This window comes from Xiphias gladius, chromosome 10 (assembly GCF_016859285.1).
Source record: "Xiphias gladius isolate SHS-SW01 ecotype Sanya breed wild chromosome 10, ASM1685928v1, whole genome shotgun sequence".
In the NCBI taxonomy this organism is placed as follows: Eukaryota; Metazoa; Chordata; class Actinopteri; order Istiophoriformes; family Xiphiidae; genus Xiphias; species Xiphias gladius.
In genome coordinates, this window is record NC_053409.1 from 23,215,243 (window position 1) to 23,236,362 (window position 21,120).

The 21,120-nt window shown below is 42.3% G+C and overlaps 1 protein-coding gene across 1 annotated transcript in view; it reads left to right on the top strand.

Annotated features, from left to right (window-relative positions):
- The window catches only part of gfra4a (GDNF family receptor alpha 4a), a 125,089-nt gene that overhangs the window by 85,871 nt on the left and 18,098 nt on the right, over positions 1-21,120 (top strand). The window contains exons 2-6 of the mRNA XM_040137820.1: positions 7,604-7,885; positions 9,166-9,246; positions 14,727-15,066; positions 18,946-19,055; positions 20,869-21,003. Of these exons, the coding sequence (XP_039993754.1) occupies positions 7,604-7,885; positions 9,166-9,246; positions 14,727-15,066; positions 18,946-19,055; positions 20,869-21,003 (948 nt within the window). The remainder of the gene's footprint in view (positions 1-7,603; positions 7,886-9,165; positions 9,247-14,726; positions 15,067-18,945; positions 19,056-20,868; positions 21,004-21,120) is intronic.

The following is a 21,120-nucleotide window of genomic DNA, read 5'->3' on the forward strand; positions in this document are numbered from 1 at the left end:
ACTTTCATGCAGGACCTCTAATTTACATTCACAAATATGAATTTTATTCATTATCATAATATCCAATTTAGACTTTTTAGAGCCATTGATTGAAGTTTTGAGCCTTTGTCTTTGATTTATTTTTCAAATACTGATCTATAGTAGTAATGTAATTTCACTGCCATAATCATTTCATTCTCCTATCACATCACTCACACCAATGAGGAGCTCAGTCTCAAATCAATGTATTATTATCTTGCAGAACATAAATGTGTCTGCAAATCACGAGTATAGTTATTTTCTCACCGGCAAAGTGGGTTTTTGAAATGGTAAAAATAGTCTCAACGAGCTTTCAGGCCTCAAAGACGACGATGCCCACACGCACATGCAATTCTAAGAAGACAAAGAAAAATGTCCAAATCGCAGTAGCATGGTTATTCTGGAAAAGCTGCGGGATGATATTGACTTTCTTTGGGATGGATTAGTCACTGAGGGATCTGGGAAGGAAATTAGCATTCTGCATCACAGCCAGAGTGGTCTCTCGGTCCTCCTCTAAATTTGATCGTGTTTTGCTGAATCGATGATACAGAGCAAAAGGACCCCACCGCCACATATTTGGAGGGCCAATTGTTGTCCAAAGACGTCGTGCTGCAAACTAAATTTATGGTAATATGTAGAAATAGTTTTTTTCACTAATGTGTGACTGTGTGTATGAGTGGATTCACAAGAGCATGATTTTCGTTTCACATTGACGTATGTGTTTGTGTGTGTGCCTTTATGGGAAGAGTATTGCTTTTTTTGTTTTGGCAACGCTGCTGGGGAGGAGAGAGGGCATTATTAGTAGCTGTGAGAACAGAGACAAAGGAGCAGAGGAGACCCCAGCAGACACAGTGAGTCATCTTGGTTAAAAAGTGTTCGGGGAGGCCCAGTTAACGAATAGGGAAATACAATATACAGTAACAAAAGCATTGTCCCTTGATAGTAAGATTTACCAAGCAATCCAGGAGCCTGTTATCCCTAATAGGATTCATCAGTCTGTATATATGGCAAGTCACTCAACCGTACAGCAACTGATGAAGAGAAAGATGGTTATTGCGCGGCGTCTAGTGAATACACCGTAAATGTAAAAAAGTTACAAACAACAACACGCACAATGCATCAATTTAAAGCGAGAAAACATCACACGTCACTTATGAGCTTACATCTCGGTCAGCTCAGTCAATATTGTGAACTCAGAGCTGAAACTTGGAGCTAAGAGTTTAAGAGGTGCTGCACAGATATTGACTTTCAGGCTTGACTGAACGGATTTTGTCTAATGCTGCATTGTCTTGGGAATAGTCTCTTTGAAATCTTTGTAAAGTAAGCTGTTCCACCTTAAAGTCAGGTTTATATGTGTAGCTCAGTATCCCGTACAATGTCTCGATCAAGTTTACACGCCCACGACTAGAGCTGGAGCTAATGATTATTTTTTTCACTCAATCCATTCATTTCACAGACGCTATGTTTTTATAGTACCAATGTGTAACAGCAGACAAGTTTTAAAAGAAAAATAATGCCACCGGTATTTTTTATTAACACAAAGACGAAATGTTTTTAACGAGCACAAAGTAACAAAATAGCAAGTATCAAGACTGACAACATATTTAATTTGTTTTCCCTATCAATATTATAGAAAGCATGATCATTTTATTTATTTGTATGTTTAGAGAACTCAAAGTACTCCCTTCTGTCTCTAGAAGGCAGTGTTGTATTTAATCCACAAAATTTCCAAAAATAATCAAAACAAGACCAGGTCAAAACTTCGTCTGTGCTTTGATTTCAGCCATATTTACTTGTACACATTCATGTCTTTGTGAGCTGACATCAATAGAGTGAGACACATAGAGAGGTGTGGCTGCGGAGGGAAAGCCCAACCTCGGGCTTGGGGGGCAATACTGCGGTTTGTCCAAAACGTCGCCAGATTTGTCACTAGGTGCTTTTGTGGAGAAGGGTCGCTAAAAGGATGTGAAAGTCAGTAAATCTAGCGACAAAAAGTTGGCAACACTGCCTGTAAACGCCCCACCCCCCCGATGACGCAATAGAAACTGTTTGAGCCCGTTCTTTTTGAAAGAGCAACTGCCAATGGGGAAACTCCAACACTCGGCCGGGCCGACCAGTGGTGTAATGTTGGCGTTTATGGGGCTGACGCCGCTGTTGCGGTCTAGCCAAATACCAATCCGTTTCTGAGAGCCCAAGATGATGTGTTCAGAGTGTCTGTCTTTTGTCCAACAGACAGTCCCAAACCCAAAGATATTCATTATACAATAATATGATTTTTTTTTCCGCTTGATAAAACAATCATTAAGTCAAATATGTGTTTCAGCACTACCCGCAGCAGCAACCCAGCCCAGCTCTCTACTGATTAGACTAAACTCATCAAGAAAAAAAAAAATACAGACAGGATAAAATATTTTAAAAAAAATCTTTATATATATATATATATATATATATATATAAAAAAAATACAATATGTTTAAAAAATGGAGGAAACCTTGTGTGGCAGTTCAGTTTCAAAAGAAATGCCCCCCCCCCAGACAGCCAGTGGAGCATTAGGAGCTGTCTGTGTGAAAAAGACATTTTCAAATAATGAAAAGAAAGTTACAATAATTCATAGAAATTAAAAACACAGGGGGTTTATAATCCAACAATGGGATTATAATAAATCCTTCACTCAGATTCTCGCTTTAGGGAACACAGCTTTAAAGATGAATGAGCAGTAGGTGTTACTGTTGTTGTCTTCTGGGATATTGACTTGTATAAAAAAAAGCTGAGTTAAGCTTACGGTATGAGAACACATAATTCATTACATCTTTGTCATCGATGTCACTGTTCTCGTCCCGGCTTTATCATCAAACGCTGATGAACATCAGTTATCGATGAGTAGATCTTACCGAGCCTTCTGTATCCGACGTGACAAGAATGCGGTGCTTTCAGTGTGGAGCAGCTCTTATAGATTTTAAGGGGAGCTTTCCCCTCGTCGGCCGGTAGCCAGAGGCTGATGGCAGCGACTGATGCCCCGGTGGCTGTAGAGCAGCCTGGGCTTGAGGTCGGAAGCGGAGAGGCACGAGGAGCCACCCGATGAGCGGAGGTGAGCTCGAGTTCTGGCACCATCCCTACACCTGTTTCATTTAAGTACAGAACCGAGCGGAGACAGACAGAGGGGCATAAAAAAGCAGTTATTTCATGTTTGTTTCAAGGTGTTCTCGTTAATCTCACCCATTGTTGTCTAAAAGTTATTTAGACTCACCACTGTGTCCATGGAGGACCGCAAGTGTCATGGAAATAGTAATAAGGCGTGTTATTAATTAATAACTAATTGTACAATGAAAATGTGCTTTCAGAAATCTGTTCACAAATTAAGGTATTAATCTATGAAACAATAGACCAAATTATAGGGTAATTCATTAATTGATCATGTAATGGGCAATAAAAGAAGAATTATCAAAATAATTTACGAATGAAATATTAATCCATCAATAAATAGTTCAAATTCAAAAGGGAATAAAAATGGGAAAGGAAATTGCCCCTTTAAATGCCTGATTAAAATCTGAATTTTTAATTCAGTTTCTGAATCCAGTGATTTATTTCCCATTTTAAACTGCATTTTCAAGTAGATTTTTAAATTCTAATATTTATTTTTTAATTCATTGATATATTTTTAAATTACATAATTATCGACTGTTTTGTTATTTTTAGAAACCCCCTTTTTAATTTGAACGATTTATTGATGGATTAATATTTCATTTGTAAATCCTTTTTATAAATCCTCTTTTTATTGCCCATTAAAATATCAAATAATTAATTACCTTGTAATTTAGTCTATTTATTCATAGATTAATACATTAATTTGTAAAATTTTTTAACGCCTATCTTTATTGTACAATTAGTTATTAATTAGTTAAATTCCTTATTACTCTCTCCGTGACTCCCGCTGTCCTCCGGAGTTATCAACACAAAGATCATTTGATGCTAATTTTGACAGTCCCACTCTTTGTCTGTCAAAAACACCACAAATTCGTCTCGGCTGATTTTGTTTTCAGCTGTCAGAGCGAAGCACGAACTGCCTAAGGTCACAGGAATGAAAAGTTAATTCAGTCTTGTTTTTTGAGAACCCCTCTTCCTTGAAAATATTTCTTTAAATTCAGAATCTGCTCCTTGAACCATGTCAGGTGTGCTTGTGCGTGAGTGGGTGATGAGAGGAAAAAAAAAAGAGAGAACACGCAGAAGAGCAGGGCCGACAACAGAGAGATAAGTGGAGAGGATGACGCGAGCAAAGAGGAAATCAGAAAAACGGAAACAAAGAGGAAAATAAACAAAAAAGGAGAGAGAGAGAGGGCTCAAATGGATTATTTACCTCAATGGGATAAACAGGGAGGCATATAAGATGGAACGAATTTGAATGACAAGGCAACTGATTTCTCCTAATTGGTTTTGACTGTCTCTCTTTGAACTGCCAGTGCGCCGCCGCTCTGTTTCCAGGCAAACGGTTATCTCTTGCAATCTGGAGTGGCGCTTAATTTCTCAGACAAATATCAAACCTCTCTCCACACTGGATTAGTTGCAATTTAATAAGATTTGCACTGCAGCTGCTCACCGGCGGCTTTTTCTCCTACATGGAAGCCAGGGGAAGCCAAACCTGTCTTTAAGGTTCCTCTCTGCCCCACCCGCCGCATCGGAGCACCCACACGCACCGCCCACATGGTCTGTTCCCACCTGCAGTTCCACGTAAGACAGGGCAAACCAAATGAGTCAAAATATGCTTAAATATTGTTTCCCTTAAAGCGAGTGAAGAAAACCGCCACAGGAGTGAGATAATATTGTGTATTTCCAATGTAAATCTGCGTTTTGACAATTTTTCTCAGAGCAAACGAAGTTTCTTGACATAAGGCGGATTCCTCCGCTTCTTCCAAGGTACCATCACCTGATCCAAGAAAACTCTTGAGTGGAGCTGATTTGCATCGAAAACGAATGACATTATCTCGCCCTGCATTTTTTTTTCCTCCTCCCTTTTGCTTTACATAAAGTATATCAGATTTTAAGACTCTACAGTGGTAAAAATGAGTTGTTGGGAGAGATATTTTTTTGACACACTAAGTGGCGCCTGTCAAGACCTCAGCGAAGATGAGCTCTTCACTTGACTGGCAGATGCTTTCTCTTAATAGCATCGACAAACATCCCAAACCCGTAGTAACAAGCTCCTTGCCTCGCCGTCTGCCTAGACCTTTATTGACAGCCTGACCGTAGATTAGCCGACTCCTCTGAAAGGCTGAGAAGTCTCCGGCTGGGCGCGTGGCGGTAAACCCCCCTTCTCCGCAAGTGCGGCAGGCTCCGGCTAGGGATGTGAACCTGATTCAGGCATGCCGTAACCCTTTTTTGGTTTCATCTGATCATCTCTAAGGCCACATCCCCCAGGGGAGAAGTTTCAGTTTGAGTCAAATGGAGACATAGAGTGCTGACAGTTTCGTCAGTCTGTCGGAGGAAAATTAGTCAGCCCCTGCTTTCGCCGGGATACTGCCTCCGCTCTTCCTCACTTGATTGAGCCGAGATGGAATCCAATTTGATTAAGATTTAATTACTGAAACTCGCCACACAGAAAGTCTCAGCGAGTGGGGGGTTTTTGGACGTGGGAATCTCTCATGCAGCGGATAACCGATTCTTCTTACTTTGTGTAGTTTTTAATTACCTTATAAAATACCCAGAGAGCAGTGCATAGCAGTAGCCTTGATACATAAGAAAATATAACCCCTGAACATACAGCTTTAAAGTCTAAAAATCATCTCATTCCACCCTGTCTGACAGTATTTCATATAGATTCTTTATCAGCTCCTTCCAGCTCCTCATTGTAGCGACACGGTGTTTACACTTGGGTGAAATATTCAAACCCAAGACTCCAAAGTCTTATTACTGCGCCTTCCCTCAAATAAAATAATCCAGGTGTCTTGTGCCTCATTTTAAAGACATTTCACCAAAATCCAACCTGACAGATTTTGGTACATTTGCAAACTTTGGGATTGCTCTGGGCTGCTCAAAGCACCACTGGGCCCAGGTACAGCCTCGCAGAGCGGCCAGCAAGGCTGTAGACTCTTAGTCTTGTTCACGTCTAGTTTTGTGGATTCATTCTGAATTCCGTCTTAAAAATGTTTTGCCTGTTGTTACTCTTAGAGTAAGACATTTTGTTTACGGTAACATGTATGTGCGTGTTATCCCAAACTAGACACGTGGATGGATCAGAAAACGGCACGTCCTTTTTAAGAGGGAGACCGGGAGCTCTTAGACAGCTGGGAATATACTTGCTTTTACTGTCTTTAGGGGATAAGGCTTGCATCTGATTAGCAACACGGGAAACAAGACAACAGTAAACACGTCGTCCCCCCACAAACAGTGCAGCCCCTCTCCGGGCCAATCTGTGAAAAATATGACACATTGTTTTGACTGCAGCTGAAACACGTCAGTGTAATTTTTGAGGATGTCATGATGTATTGGTAAGATGTGCACCCCCCCCCCCCCGAAGTTTCATCAAAACCCAGTCAGCAGTGTCAGATGTATTCCATGTGACAACTGTATGAATTCATACATAATATAGCGACCCCCAGGGGTTTATGAATGAAATTTTAAAAATGCCGGAATTCAGTAGTGAGATGCATCGTTAAACAAAGTTTGATCACTTCTGACGAGGGATGTAAAAATGTAATCCAGTTATTAAATTAAATCCAATTTAATTTAGACTGTTTTGGCAATGATTCAGCAGATCATAAAATCTCACATTCAGTCACCGGTTTGTTTTGTAAAGGAGCAATCCACCAATTTTACACAATTTGACCCATACTATGGACTAAAAGTCCGCCTCTGTTGCATCAGTTTGGCCATTCTTTTTTTTAAATCTGGCTTCGGTGAATCCTTTATGCAAGCACACTACTAAATTAGTGGAGTATCCTTTTAAATTGAATTGTGATTATTTGACAAAGCACTAAAATACAGTAGCTTTGTAAAAAGTGCAAGATGACTAACAGATGCAAACCTGAACCCAAGGTGCACAGATCAAACCTGGGTCCACATGGTGCTGGTACCTGAGGGACAGAAAATGAACAGTAACATAGCTTGTCTGTTGTAGTGTGTAGGTTTTTTCCGTGTTGTATTTATTTAGATTTTGATCTATGCCAATTTTTCATACAGATGCAGCTGAACTCCAAAACACAAATCGGGGAATCATAGTCATTTGAATGATGTAGGTCCCCCTTTAGCATAATTTTGAAAAGCCCAGGTACAAAGACTATGAGGCAAAAAGTGCAATCAAAACACGCTTTCCAGGTTACTGTAGGGTTGTAAAGAAGAAAGTCATCACCATTCATCATTTTATGATTTCACTCACTTCATTTCTGTCTTCAAGTTTTGCCTGTACTTTAACTTACAGCACAAACCCTTTATTTCATTAGATTTTTGTGTTGTTTCTTTATTCAGGGTTCAGTAAACTGAAATTTTTCTCATCCAGTGGTTTTACGTTTACATGACCAGTCTCCTGCTCAGTTCTCGTCACGGGGGATCACAGCATGACGCCAGCCTGTCCTCTGTCTTTCCCGTCCTGCAGGAATCCCACGTATGGCTCTCTCTGTGGGCGGGAGGGACTGCCTGCGTGCCGGAGACACCTGCTCCAGCGACGACACCTGCAGCCCGCGACTGCGCACCCTCAGGCAGTGTGTGGCGGGGGACGGCAGTGTGAAGCTGGGGCCCGGGGCGCGAAACCAGTGTGAGAACGCCATGACGGCGCTGCTGTCCACCCCTCTGCACGGCTGCCAGTGTAAACGAGGCATGAAGAAGGAGAAGAACTGCCTGAGTATCTACTGGAGTCTTCACCAGTCTGTGCTGCACGGTAAGACTGGCATTAATCCACAGAATCTGATGGCTCCGTTCCCAGGAGGTGGGCGGGAGCAGGTACAGTATGTTACTGGGATTAGCAAGTATATGCCGACCATTACACATGAAATGGGTGTCCACCTCCAGACAGCTCAACAGTAAATTCTAGGCTGAAATGAAAGGGCTGATTATTGTGTCAAAAATAGTTCAAACTAAGGCTCTGGTTCCTTTTGTTCCATCCAAACTCATTGTATTTTATCACTTCTGTGCTTACTTCAAATGCTTGGCGCTGTCATTTCCTACATTTAGCCCCATTATTTTTGGTACAGTTACATTCAAATTTGGGCATTTAGCATATAATTATATATTCAGAGCAACTGAAAACTAGGCCAACAGTAGAACAAGCTTGACAATATCCCGCAAGTCAAATGCAATGCGGAGACCGTGTCAAGTCGTGGAGACAACTAATAAAACAAATAGTAAAGCTCAGCCGTCATTCTTACCAGGTCGGAGTGAGTGTGCAACAGATATTAGTGAGGTACAATACATACCACTCACTCTTGGTACATTAAACAAGCTGCATTTATTAACTCATGCATGCTGTTGTTTGGAGAAAGATTATGTGGCCTCTACGCAGCTACTTCAGTAACCTCATGCTCCTTTGGGAACCTACATATTAAAGTACTGGTTTGCCGGACTTGTTCTATAGCTGAAAGTGCTGCTAATTGTTTTCTAACCTCATATTACCGGCTTTTGTTGCTGTGTTTGCACTTACAGTTAATTTACTTCAGAGTTAAGCTGCTTTTCCACGAAGTCAAGGCTGGTGGACCAGCTGGGCAAAACGGGGAAACTGCCTCAGGGCCCCAGCACCCCAGGGCCCCGAAAGTCACAGGTTCATTGCCTATCAGATGATTTTGTTAACTAGACTGATTGATAATGTGTTTGGGATTTTGCACCGGTAAAGTACTACATAAACTTCAACAGGTCCTGTATAAAACTGGCAATTTTGTGGCCCTATGTTTATAGAGGGTAAATACGCAATGCACAGAGGGCAGTAATTTAGGGGTGGAGGGCTAGTATGGTGCCCCCAACAGCAGAATGTTGCCCCAAGGCTCCCTAACAGGTCAATCCAGCCATGCACGAGGTGGTTTGCAGTATCTTGCCTGCCCTATATAACTTTGTATGCAACTTTCATGATATATATTGAGTGTTTGTGTAAGGATACTAGAGAGACAAATTCAGCGGCTGAAAACAGTCATGACAATGGAAACAAACCTCTTTCCTCTGTGTTGGCAGGGCTCAGCCTGGTGGAGAGCTACCCGTATGAACCTGAGGAGAGGGGCTCCGACTACGTCCGTCTGGCCTCCATCGCTGCAGGTGACTGGGCAAGCTTCCACTCCTTTGCTGCTGCCTTCACTTACTCTAAAAAAAAAAACGTTATTTGGGCAGTCGATAGCATCTTTTTTTCACAAAAAAAATTACACATGAGTCCCGAACAAACTATGTATAAAAGAAAGAGCAAATCGAAATATTATTCCGCGTCATTTTGACAGAGTAGACAGGTGAATATGCAGATGGCTTCGCAAAATGTTTGATGAGTAACACCCCACACTTTGCTTGTGTCTTGCCTCTGAGCCTGTGGGCAAGCCGCAGGGCTGGTATGTGCTGCTGTTAGACCCCGAGGCACAGATTAATTACCTATTTATTTTAATGTGGCTGGAAACAGCAAAACTGGGGGGCAGAAAGTCAAGTGTTTTGTTTTCTCCACCAGCAATTGTACTCTGGATGACTGGAGCTGAGATGGAGAGTCTGTGATACTTGAAGTGATTAGTATGGAAAGCATTCATGCAGGTCTTACTGTGTAATGATAAATGTCTATATTTATTTTTCGAACCCTTATTTCACCAGGGAAAGTCTCATTGAGATTAAAAATCTCTTTTACGAGAGCATCCTGGCCAGGACAGGCAGCAGCACGAGTAACAGGACTGCGAACATACATATAGCAATTTACAAAGAAAATAAGGGGATAAAATACAAAAGCATAAAATATGAAAAATGTTCATCAAATGCTCATCACAAGTCATCGACATCAAGGATCAAACAGGGGCAATATGAATCGGCCAGACGTGCCTGCCTCCCAGCCATTTAAAGATTACTTGAAATGCATCCGGTGAGACCGGCTCTCTAAGATTCAGGTAGTTTTGCAACTGGTCTCCAAGTTGAGGGACCGGCTTACTTAGAAGCCGTTTTCCGGGACAGATAATGGGAATAACGATAACTTCAATACTGTATAATCACACCAATGCAAAAACGAGTAAAATTCGCTGTTCTATTCCCTTCATATTGGAAATGTTATTATTTCACTAATGAAATCCTCAGATTTTTTTATAATTCTGGTTAATGCATTCCATGTGTTCCTGAAAACTGGATTCATATCTGTCTGTTATATACAGTATGGTGTCATTTTGGTAATACTGAGCTTATACATCATTCTCTCTCTCCGGAGAAAATAAGCAGATGCTCACTGTCTCAAAATGCGTCTTTTTTTCAAAACTAGATAAACAGCGATGTTTATTATATTTATTATGTGATTTGACGTAACCTTACGATTTTAAAGTTGCACTAGTTAGTTCTGCCTGTTGGCAGCCGCCAACGGCAATGGGGCATCAATGTCAAATACAAATTTTATGATTTGAAAACTGAAGTACCGCAAGGCGACATTAAACGTGACGATTGCCCACAGCACCGTACGAGGGTGCGCGCGCACAGCCAGTTAAAGGACCGTTCCGGTTTTATTACATAGGTTTCTATCGGTAATTGATAATCCTGCTGGCCAGGGTAGTTTCTGAGATCTAGGGATGCAGTGACATCTCTAGAGTGCAGCCTGAAAGGGCACGAAACACGAGCAGTAAGTCGATCGGACAGGTTTTAAATGACACATAATGTTGTTTAACCCCTAGGTTAGCCGGACTTGGATGGAAGACGGAACTAAGGTGACAAGTAAAATTATACATCAAACTGCTGTTGGAAATATCCAGACATCAATCACAGTCCACAGTCTCACCTCCTGATTTAATGTTGACCTACTGCACTTTCACTTCTTGTGCAATGAGGAATTATTACCGACATTTCCGGAGCGCTCTCTTAAGGTTTTTATGAACCTTAAGAGAGGTTAAACTTAACCTTAACCTTAACAGCCCTTAATGGCCTCTTTAAATAAAAAATATATACGTGAATGTGTTACCATAACCAACTGGAGTGGTTTAAGTACAAAAATAAGACCCAGGCAGTAGAACAATGGAATCTTCCTTTAATTGGTGATTTAGCTTCTTGTTGGTGTATTTTATTTTATATCTAAATTGAAGGTAGTAAAACAGGGGCATCTAAATTAGTAGAGATGGTATTTCGATTTCTATTGTACTCCCACCTTTTGATTTGGGCTGAAAACGACAGGAGTATTTTTACATAAAATATCAGATGACACTTAAATTTGTCTGTAGCAGATTTAATTTGGTTTCAGTCCGATGTTCCTCCATTTAGAAAACCTAGATTTTAGAGGAAAGATGGAGTAGGGGAGGGTGTCTATTTAATGTAAACCAAAAAAGCAAAACAGTACACACTGTCATACCACGACCGACTCTCCTGCGTATCCACTCTGTAGCATAAGCAGACGCACACTCGCCCACGGCAGAGCTACTGTACACTACAGCTCCTCTCAGGCTCCCTTCCTTTTCATGGGTCTTCCCACAACATCTCAGCCAGCCATTTTTTTCAAACCCACTGTGAATCTCAGCGGTGCACTGCTGTGGTGATGTCAGCTCAGCACCATTCAGGATTCCCAGAAAATCCTCAGGCACGCGGTAACATTCACCCTCGTCTCCTCAACCAATTCATTTTCTACGGGCTTGTTGTGCATAATTGAGTGGGTTCACAGATTAGGGGAAATGGGATAAACTGTCCCCACCTGTTTGTGGGAGACAGTGGGTGTCTATAAGTGGGAAAAATGCACACAAAAACCGAGAGAAAAACTCTAAACAGTTCCACTTAATTAGACGTCCCCTTTAACAGCCTGGATCATGTGTTTTGTGACCTCATGCATAAGCTGATTATTGAAATGACACCACTCGTTTTAGGCTGCGCTGAATTACTACAGCACCGGACCCGCACTGTACTGCCTCCTCGTAAATTTCACTCCAGCGACTCTACGGGAGGTCAGAGTTGACATCCATGCCATGCATCTCAACAAGCCGTCTGCCAAAACAACAAAGACATGATTAATGGATGTTTTTCCGCCCTTATAGCATCTCTCTCTCAAACAGAGGAGATGACCCTTTTCAAAGATATAAGCCACAGCCACAACTCATCCTATTTTGAGGAGTATTCGAACAACAAAGTACTTCATCCTATGCCAATTAATTATTCAACTAAAGTCAAGTCAGTGGTATTAAGAAAGTGCCTCTGTTAAAACACATTAGATGTTTATCACCAAGAAATAAGCCTTTTATGCATCATTGGCTTCTGGGATTGGTTGAAATTGGTTTTCCTCACTACGATTTTCTACTTCATGCACCGCGGATGTAAGGAAAATACCAACAGTTCTGTTTTCTTTGGGTCTCTGATGCCATGGGTTGGTCAAAAGCTTTGTAAAGCAATAAGGAGTAATACTTTGGATCAGAAGCGATACAATGACTATGAGGGTAAAGTACAGAGCTTTAAACTGCGGATGTTTACGTCTAGATTAGGTGAACAGCGTAGCAGCTCTAGCCCCATCGCTGTCCTGCGGCAAAGTGCAACGTCTCAAGGGAGGCTTTATTAAAAAAGGCTAGAGTTTCTGTATTGCTGATCAAATATGAGTGTGACCATCCTCAAAGACATCTAAAAGGAATACTTCACTGACAGTCTGTCTGTTGATTATTAAATTCTCGTCCAGTGTCATGCCCGGAAAAAAAAAAAAAAAAAAGGCAAGGCATTAGTGGACATGGCAGTAGTTTGGAACACGCTACAATTATGCAGTGGCGTAGGTTTGGTTCCATTATGTTCCTCCACATATACATACGCTAGACTAAACATTACTAGAAAATAAGAAAATAAGAGACAGATTCAATAATTGGGGTGAGGTACTTTTTTCAGCCCTAAGTAGTGTCCTCCTTTCGGTCTCCATACTGTGGGGGCAGGCTGTATGTAGCCTGTGAAGCAATACCCAGGGCAAGAAAAATTAGCATAGCCCTCACTGCACCTCCCGCTGCTGCTTGTCAACTGTATTATTATGAGTGCATGGTAATAACTGAAGGCGACTAAGATGAATGTATCACCATTTTTATCTGCTCTTTTCTCCCGTTTGGACTACAGTGGGTGGACAGTAGGAGGGCAATAATCAGAGATTTTAGTAATAAAAACCGACCTGTGCAAGAAAAGTGAGGGGGAAAGAAAATTGCGTTTTGAAGAGTAATGGGGACACGAATGACTTTAAAGTCAGTACTTTAACCTCAGACATGTTATTTTCAAAGTAGATTTAACATTTTTATGTGCGATGATGAATATTACAGAACCAGGTTTGCGACTGGAAAACAAGCCTGAGCGTGAGTGCACTCGGCCTCCGGTGGCTCCAGTGAAGAACAGCCCAGGACTGTGGTTGTACTGGGCAGCTCAGAGGTGTAAATGTGTGTAGGGCATGAATGTGAAGCAGGATATTCCCGGATAAGAGCATTCATGCATCAGCAAGTCTCCTCTGAATAAATAATGGCCTAAAAAAAACCCACAATGACAAGGATTTCACATGAAAACTTATGTGCATATTCAGTTTTTCACGCATGTTGCCACTGGATGCAATTTGTCATCCCACCCTGCAGTTCCATCACCCTCTTCCCAACCTGCCCCTGCCTCCCCCTCTGCTTCTTAACAGTTAAGTTGGGAATAACCTATGCTTTCTGGTGGGTTGTGTGCTTTCTCTCCACGGCCATTCATATTTTATATGACAGCTTGGTTAGAGCTGAACCCGCCAGGAGACACAACTACAGGCAGTTTACAAACTAATGAGCGCCGCTATCTGCCAGAGGAGCTGAGTGTCATCATGGTCATATTGACTGGGAAGTCTCTGGGGGAAAAAATACAGCATGATGACGGATTGGGAAATAATGCGGCTAAAAAAGATGGTTATGAAAGGGGCTTTCTACTGCCTCAACAGAGGTGGCTCATTACCGAGGAAGTCAGAGGGAGCATGGGCACTGAGGGATGCAGAGATGGACAAAGTTGAGGACGAATGGATGGAGGAGAAGGGAGAGAGAGCTGAATAGGGGAAGGGGAGAGACAGATGGCAGCGCTGAAAGTAGCAGGCACACAACGAGGGAGGAAGATGGCAAGGGAAGGAGGGAGTCAGGTGAGTCAGGGATGGACCCAGAAGTAGGGTGGGAGTGCTGGAAAGGTGGATAGATGGAGGAAGGGGAAGGAGAAGTAATTACAGGCCTTGTTGTACAGTTGGAGAGATGGAGGAGGCACTTTCTCAGCGCTGCCACTCTGCATTAACCCAGCAGAATGAAATATTCAGCCATTAGGCCTCGGCTGAAACACATCCAGTGCCCGGGCTCATGCAATATTTAAACACCATTCATGTTCTATTCATTACAAGGGGGCCTATTACATATAATCATCATTTCGGTTTAGTTTGTACTTCAAGAGACACATTTCTGTTTTCATCTTTAAATGAAACACTGCATCTGAGTCTAGAGGTGAGAGCAGCAAGTCAATAACAACTCCAATTAGGCCTCAAAGTCACTGGTAAATATTGCCTGGGATTTGATTATCTCAAACCACACAAAATGATGAATTGCTCTCAGCCTTCCATTTGTGTCTTCTTCTAGAGTCTGAAGTAACAACGGTGAACCGCTGCCTGGATGCTGCCAAGGCGTGTAACATAGATGAGACGTGTCAGAAGCTTCGTACGGAATACGTCTCGGCCTGCATCCAGCCGTCAGCCCGCTCGGGGCCATGTAACCGACCAAAGTGCAACAAGGCGCTGAGGAAGTTCTTTGACCGTGTTCCCCCTGACTATACCCATGAGCTATTGTTCTGTCCCTGCACCGACACGGCCTGCGCAGAGCGCCGGAGACAAACCATTGTGCCGTCCTGCTCCTACGAAGACAAGGACAAGCCCAACTGCCTGGCTCAGCTGCGGATCTGCAAGGCAGACTACGTGTGCAGGTAGAAATGACAGATTTTGTCTTACATTCTTCCTGCTGCCAAGAACATTTTTCAGTTGTTTTCCTGAGTTTGCAACTCAACTCACTGAACTGACAATTTGCAGTATATGTGGCTTCTATAATAGGATCACAAAGCTGTTTCGACATGTTAGAGCTCAGTTACTACAAATCATGTATACATTACATTGATGCTTCCTTCCTCCAAAGCATGCCATAGTTATTAGATATTGCTTGTTTTGTGTTCTTGTTTTGTCTTAATACAGAATAAAATAGAATTCATAGTGAGTTGACACTTGAAATTGGTGAGTCATGACAGCACACACTGATTGATTTGGAAAGTCCCGGTGCATTCAAGTGCTGTTCCAAAGCTCTTTTGTCCAAGATTTAAAGCTGAATTCAAAGTTTTTCGACCGTTAGAAGCAGAAAGTGGACTGTGACATAAATGGAGAAACAAGCTCTGATACACTGTCTCAGATTATCGAGTTGTTATGTTTAACTTGTTGGCGAACACTTGCCTGGGGTTACTGGCGCATTTGGCATCTTGATTGATCCGCCAGCTACTGAGAAAGCTATCTTGGTCTCTTTGTCATGTTACATTTTTTGCCAGCTTCACCAGCTACTTTGTTTGTACGACTTACTTGTGCAAGCTGGAGGAGGAACTTGTGAGACCTGGAGAAACTACCGCTAATACTTAACTCTGCTTGTCTATCCAGCAAACATGGAGCAAATTTGCATTCATTTGAAGCGATGTTTGTGTCCACCTGCTTTTGAGACTCTCCTTTTAGCTCTGTTTTGGTCTCCACAAACGCCTAAGACAAATAACTGTCTTTTAGCTGCTAAATGGTTTTTTTCACAACCCGATGGGCAGGTAGTGTACAGTTAGTTTATTAGAGTTTTATTTTAGTTTATTTTATATTTTTTTTTTTTACTGACAACAGCTGTCTGCTGCTGAAAACACGATTGATGAGAGAAATGAGACTTAACCACAACATTAAAGGGCTATAAAACCAAAACAATGAGCTTAAAGAGATCAAAAAGCCTGCTGAGCTATAGATTTGGGTAATAATTCTCTGCAAGAGTGAACATTTTATTAAATAAGCTCAGTTGATCCAATCTTAATTTATAATAAATATTGATTAAGCAGCTTTAACAAAGTGCAAGCTCTGCAACCTAAGTCTCAGTCATACCAGCATTTAAAATTGCATAAATACATGGCAAACTCAGGTCATTTCAATCAAAACACCATAATTGGTGGATTGGCTCAAAAGTTGAGCTCAACTTTGGTAAATTTAACATGCAAATTTTGCACAATTGACCAGTAACAATCTGTCTAGACAGTGCCGACCTTTGAGGGAATGGAGAAACCAAAAACAGAGGAAGCTATTGTAGCTTAGCTGTCTTGAGCAATCCACTTTTATTTAACTTTGTTTGTCAGATTTGAAACTGTTCCACAAAAGAGGCATTGTTTGTAGATACTAATGAGGCAGGAGTTGATGGTACAAATATGTCTCTTGAAAAAACTGTGTGATCTGACTTAAAGTCCTGTTAGTGGCTAAGCTAACCAGTTTGCTAACTTACAGTTTGCAAGCTAGCTAGCTCAGAGAGCTATTGTAGCTGACTAGTGCTAGCATATTCCCAGCTGGCTAGCTTTTTAGCTGTAGCAGTTCACCAACTAGCCCTGGTCGCTGTGTCACCAAACTCCTAGCACCACGTGTTTCACAATGATGAGTGGATGGATGGACTTACTGTCCTCCTGGCGGCTAAGCTAACCAGTTTGCTAACTGACAGTTTGCAATCTAGCTAGCTCAGAGAGCTATTGTAGCTGACTAGTGTTAGCATATTCCGAGCTGGCTAGCTTTTTAGCTGTAGCAGTTCACCAACTAGCCCTGGTCGCTGTGTCATCAAGCTCCTAGCACCACGTGTTTCGCAATGATGAATGGACGGATGGACTTACTATCCTGCTGGCGGCTAAGCTAACCAGTTTGCTAACTGACAGTTTGCAATCTAGCTAGCTCAGAGAGCTATTGTAGCTGACTAGTGTTAGCATATTCCGAGCTGGCTAGCTTTTTAGCTGTAGCAGTTCACCAACTAGCCCTGGTCGCTGTGTCACCAAGCTCCTAGCACCACGTGTTTCGCAATGATGAATGGATGGATGGACTTACTATCATGCTGGCGGCTAAGCTAACCAGTTTGCTAACTGACAGTTTGCAAGCTAACTAGCTATTAGCACCACCTGTTTTGCAAATGACGAGTTGATTGATTACACCTTTCCAGGCTTTTATACTTAAGTACATATATTGCAACTTTACAACCGTATTTTCAACTTTAACTTGGATTATTAAAAAGAAGAACGATGTTGACAGACACTGGATTACTCATCCAAGAAAGCAGCTGCAAATTGACTTTGATGACTAATAACAAAATGCGGTAGGATCCTCACATCGGTTGTCTTCAATATTAAATGCTTTGTCCCTCAGGACAATAAATGGCATTGTGTATCTTGGAAGATAGGTCTGGTTGGTATGATAACGTTCATTTAGATTTAATTATTCAGCTGCGTTTAATTAATTCAATTGTTATACTCATTAACTGCGTTTAATTACTTCAGTTAAATTCTGTATTCATTTTCTGGGGGGAAGCAGCCTGGCAACAAGTAGCCATGTGAAATAGTCATTATTAGAAAGGCCATTATCACTTGGGATTCACACATGGCTTTCCTGCCAAATTGCGCGGAAAACACGTATTAACATACAGCCAAGACATCGTCAGGATCAGCGACTAGTTTGCAGAAAGGTGACCCTCTGTAGAAAAGAAATGATCTGACGAAGCATATTTATTCTGAGTTAAATCCCTGTGTAGTATATACACTGATGAAAACAAAGATTTATTTCACATTTAAACTGATTGTAAACATCAAATCAGAAACCTATCAATGTCATATGATGTCATTAAAATTCAGACGGTGTACTTCTCTCCATCACTGGAGACTGAAAACATGGAGTTCTCAGACCCATCCAGTCGGCCTCCTCTCTCTGACAGCAAATGGTCGCCAGCATTTAATCTAGTTCCTCTTTAAATGTCAGGAAGACAAAGGGCTTCATCTGTCACAGCTATCGATCAGGCATTATTCTCTACCGCCGCCCCGATGGATGGTGCGTCTCAAGGCCCCTGCGCGGCCCGCCAATCCCAGACCAGTCAGCCGGGATTAACCGGCAGCCTGCAGAGGATGCCTTCAGTTAGCGCACAGCCTCTGAGTTTTACGCACATCATTACAATGACATGACAAACGAGGGGAAGAGCGGGGAGTTGCGGTGCCCTGAGGGGCTCCTGTTGCAAATGCCAGTCCACGGGGGCGGGTGATGCGATATGATGGCCGTGATAGCCTTGTTCGATGATGATGATGAGGCTAGATGTCTAGGCGGCTGGCAGGAGAGGTGAAGGAGGGAAGGCAGAGAAGCTGTTGGAGGAAGTATTTATATGGAAGATCCATATTTGTATAATCTCCTCGCGGCCAGGCCTGCCAGACAGCACCCATGGTATTTAGAAAGCAGAACCGAGGCCTATGTTTTCCCCTCACTGACTCTTAACAGCCTGGCAGCCTTCCAGAAGACGAGGAGCTGGGGAAAGTGGGGAGGAAGGAAAAAGAAGGATGAATGTCACCAGGGGTGACTGGAGTGAGGTTGAAATGCTGCAGAGCGGGAGATCTAGAAGGGCGGCGGGGATTAATGTAGGAGTATATGTAGGTAGATGAGCGCTGTGGGTTTCAGATGCATATGCTGTCGTTGAGAGAAAGCACCGTCGCCGGCCAACAATCAGTGACACGATGTGTGCAGCCGCCAAGCACGGGTAAATGATGGATGGCATGTTATTGTTCCCACAGGTCTCGCTGGGCACAGTTCCAGTATGACTGCCAACCCTCCGAGCTGAGCACCAGTGGCTGCAAGCAGGAGAACTACGGAGCATGTCTACTTGCATACACCGGCCTGATAGGTAAGAACTAAATCTTTCCGTGCCAGCTCTGGCTCACCCACCTTCTGTGATGGATCAGGAATAAAAAAGGTTTTAGAGGGAGGAAGGCGGAGAGCAGACAAGTGCACTGAACAGGGCTCAAAAGAATGAATCAAGGATTGTGATGAGAAGCTCGGTTCAATGATCGATGGAGGGCTGATTAATGTGGCTACAGCATGCCCGACCAAGTCGTTGGAATTATAAGTAGTGCAATAACAACTATTGAGCGCTGTTTTGAGAGAATTATCCCTGATGTGATGATGAGTGGGAGCCAGCGGGCAGGGCATAGAGCACGGCTTATTGTACTTTAGATAAAAACTTAACAAAAGATCACATAATGCACAAAAGGTTTTTAAAAGCCACTCAGTCTAAACATATCATTACGGGACAAGAATACCACACTGAACTGCTGCAAGAAGGGGGGGAAAAAAGTTGTTTGGTTTGTGAGGGACTGAAGACAGATAAAGGAAGAAAGAGGGGAAAGGTGTGCAGCAGTGATTGGCCATTCTAGACAACTGAGATAGAAGTGAGACTCTGAGGTGTTGTTGTTTGGAAGCCTGGGACCCAGAAAATCGAAGGAGGTAAATCAGAAGTTTTTCAGCACACTGCCTCAAAGTGCAGCAATTTTATTTCTCACCTCGTTTAAAAATACAAGCGACAAGGCTATCTTACCCTGCCCAGAGAATGACTTCCCAATCATTTCCTGCTGAAAAGCTCTAAAGGCAGAAAAGACTAAAAAGAATACATCTGAGAGGCCTCTGTGATGGTGCCTGGACTCTGCACTGTGGGCCGCTGCACATATCAAAGGGCACCAAGCTGCCTGCCCAGGCAATATGCATATCTGAATCTCAGAAAACTAAAGGGAAAGCTAAACAACCGCCACTCTACTTGTTGTTTGGACTTCATCTTTTGTAGAATCAAATAAGACTCACTGAGAGATCAAGAGGAGGATACTGTATAAGATAGGAGTTCCGTCTTTTTTTTTCTAGATATACTGTATATCGTAAATACATCCAAAAAGAAAATCATATTTCAAACAACTGCATGTCACGAAAGATCCGATCATCTTCAAAACATGTTAGCTGGTTTCCATTACCCTTTCCTTTGAGATAGCAAATACACATACAGAACGACTTTCTTGGCTCGGTTATGTCGAGCCTTGTGAGCAGCTGGGATTTAGCCAGTCAACATTTGATCACCGGGCCGCATGCTTAACTAAGCTGGCTGTTACATTCTGCTTTCATCTATTCAGTTTTTGAAATTCCTCTCACTTTCTGTTTCAGTGAATACATTTACATGCACCCTAATAACTCAGTCTTAAACTGATTAGGGCAATAATGCGATGATATAAATTGCCATGTGTAAATGCCTTTATTTGATTATCTTAATCAGGGTAAGGTAATAATAGGCTAAGCATAACAAGATTAAATCAGCCGGAATTCTGCATAGATGTTCAATTTGTTGGGACATTAAACTCCTCAGTCAAACAGTTTTTGCCTTTATTTAAAAAACCGCACATTTCATGAGGCGTTTACAAGACGAACATTGCTTTAGAAGACACAGTGCCACAGGCTGAATTGCTTGAATAACAAAAGACAGCAAAAAATGTAAATATTCAGTTTAGCTAACCTAAATAAAGAGATTACTACCTGTTAAGGTGATCTTGTGGTCAGATTCGGCGATTGTGTTGTAAACCCAGTAATGCGAGAAGTTTTTAGCTTAGTGTGCTGAAATGTTGTAGTTTGCCTGTAAACTCACAGAACTGTGGTGCTTCCCGCTCTTCTCCCCTCCACAGGAAGCACAATAACTCCCAACTACCTTGACAACTCCACATCGAACGTGGGACCCTGGTGCTCCTGTGCAGCGAGTGGCAACCACAGGGAACAATGCAACGACTTCCTCGCTTTTTTCCACGACAATGTCTGCCTGAGTGAGTAGAGGCTGCGGAGAGAGACCTCTGGCAACACATTAACACTAACAACCCCTACAAAGCACCAGGACAAGTGTGAGGCTTAAAAAAAGTCCAACTTGTGAACAACATAATCCA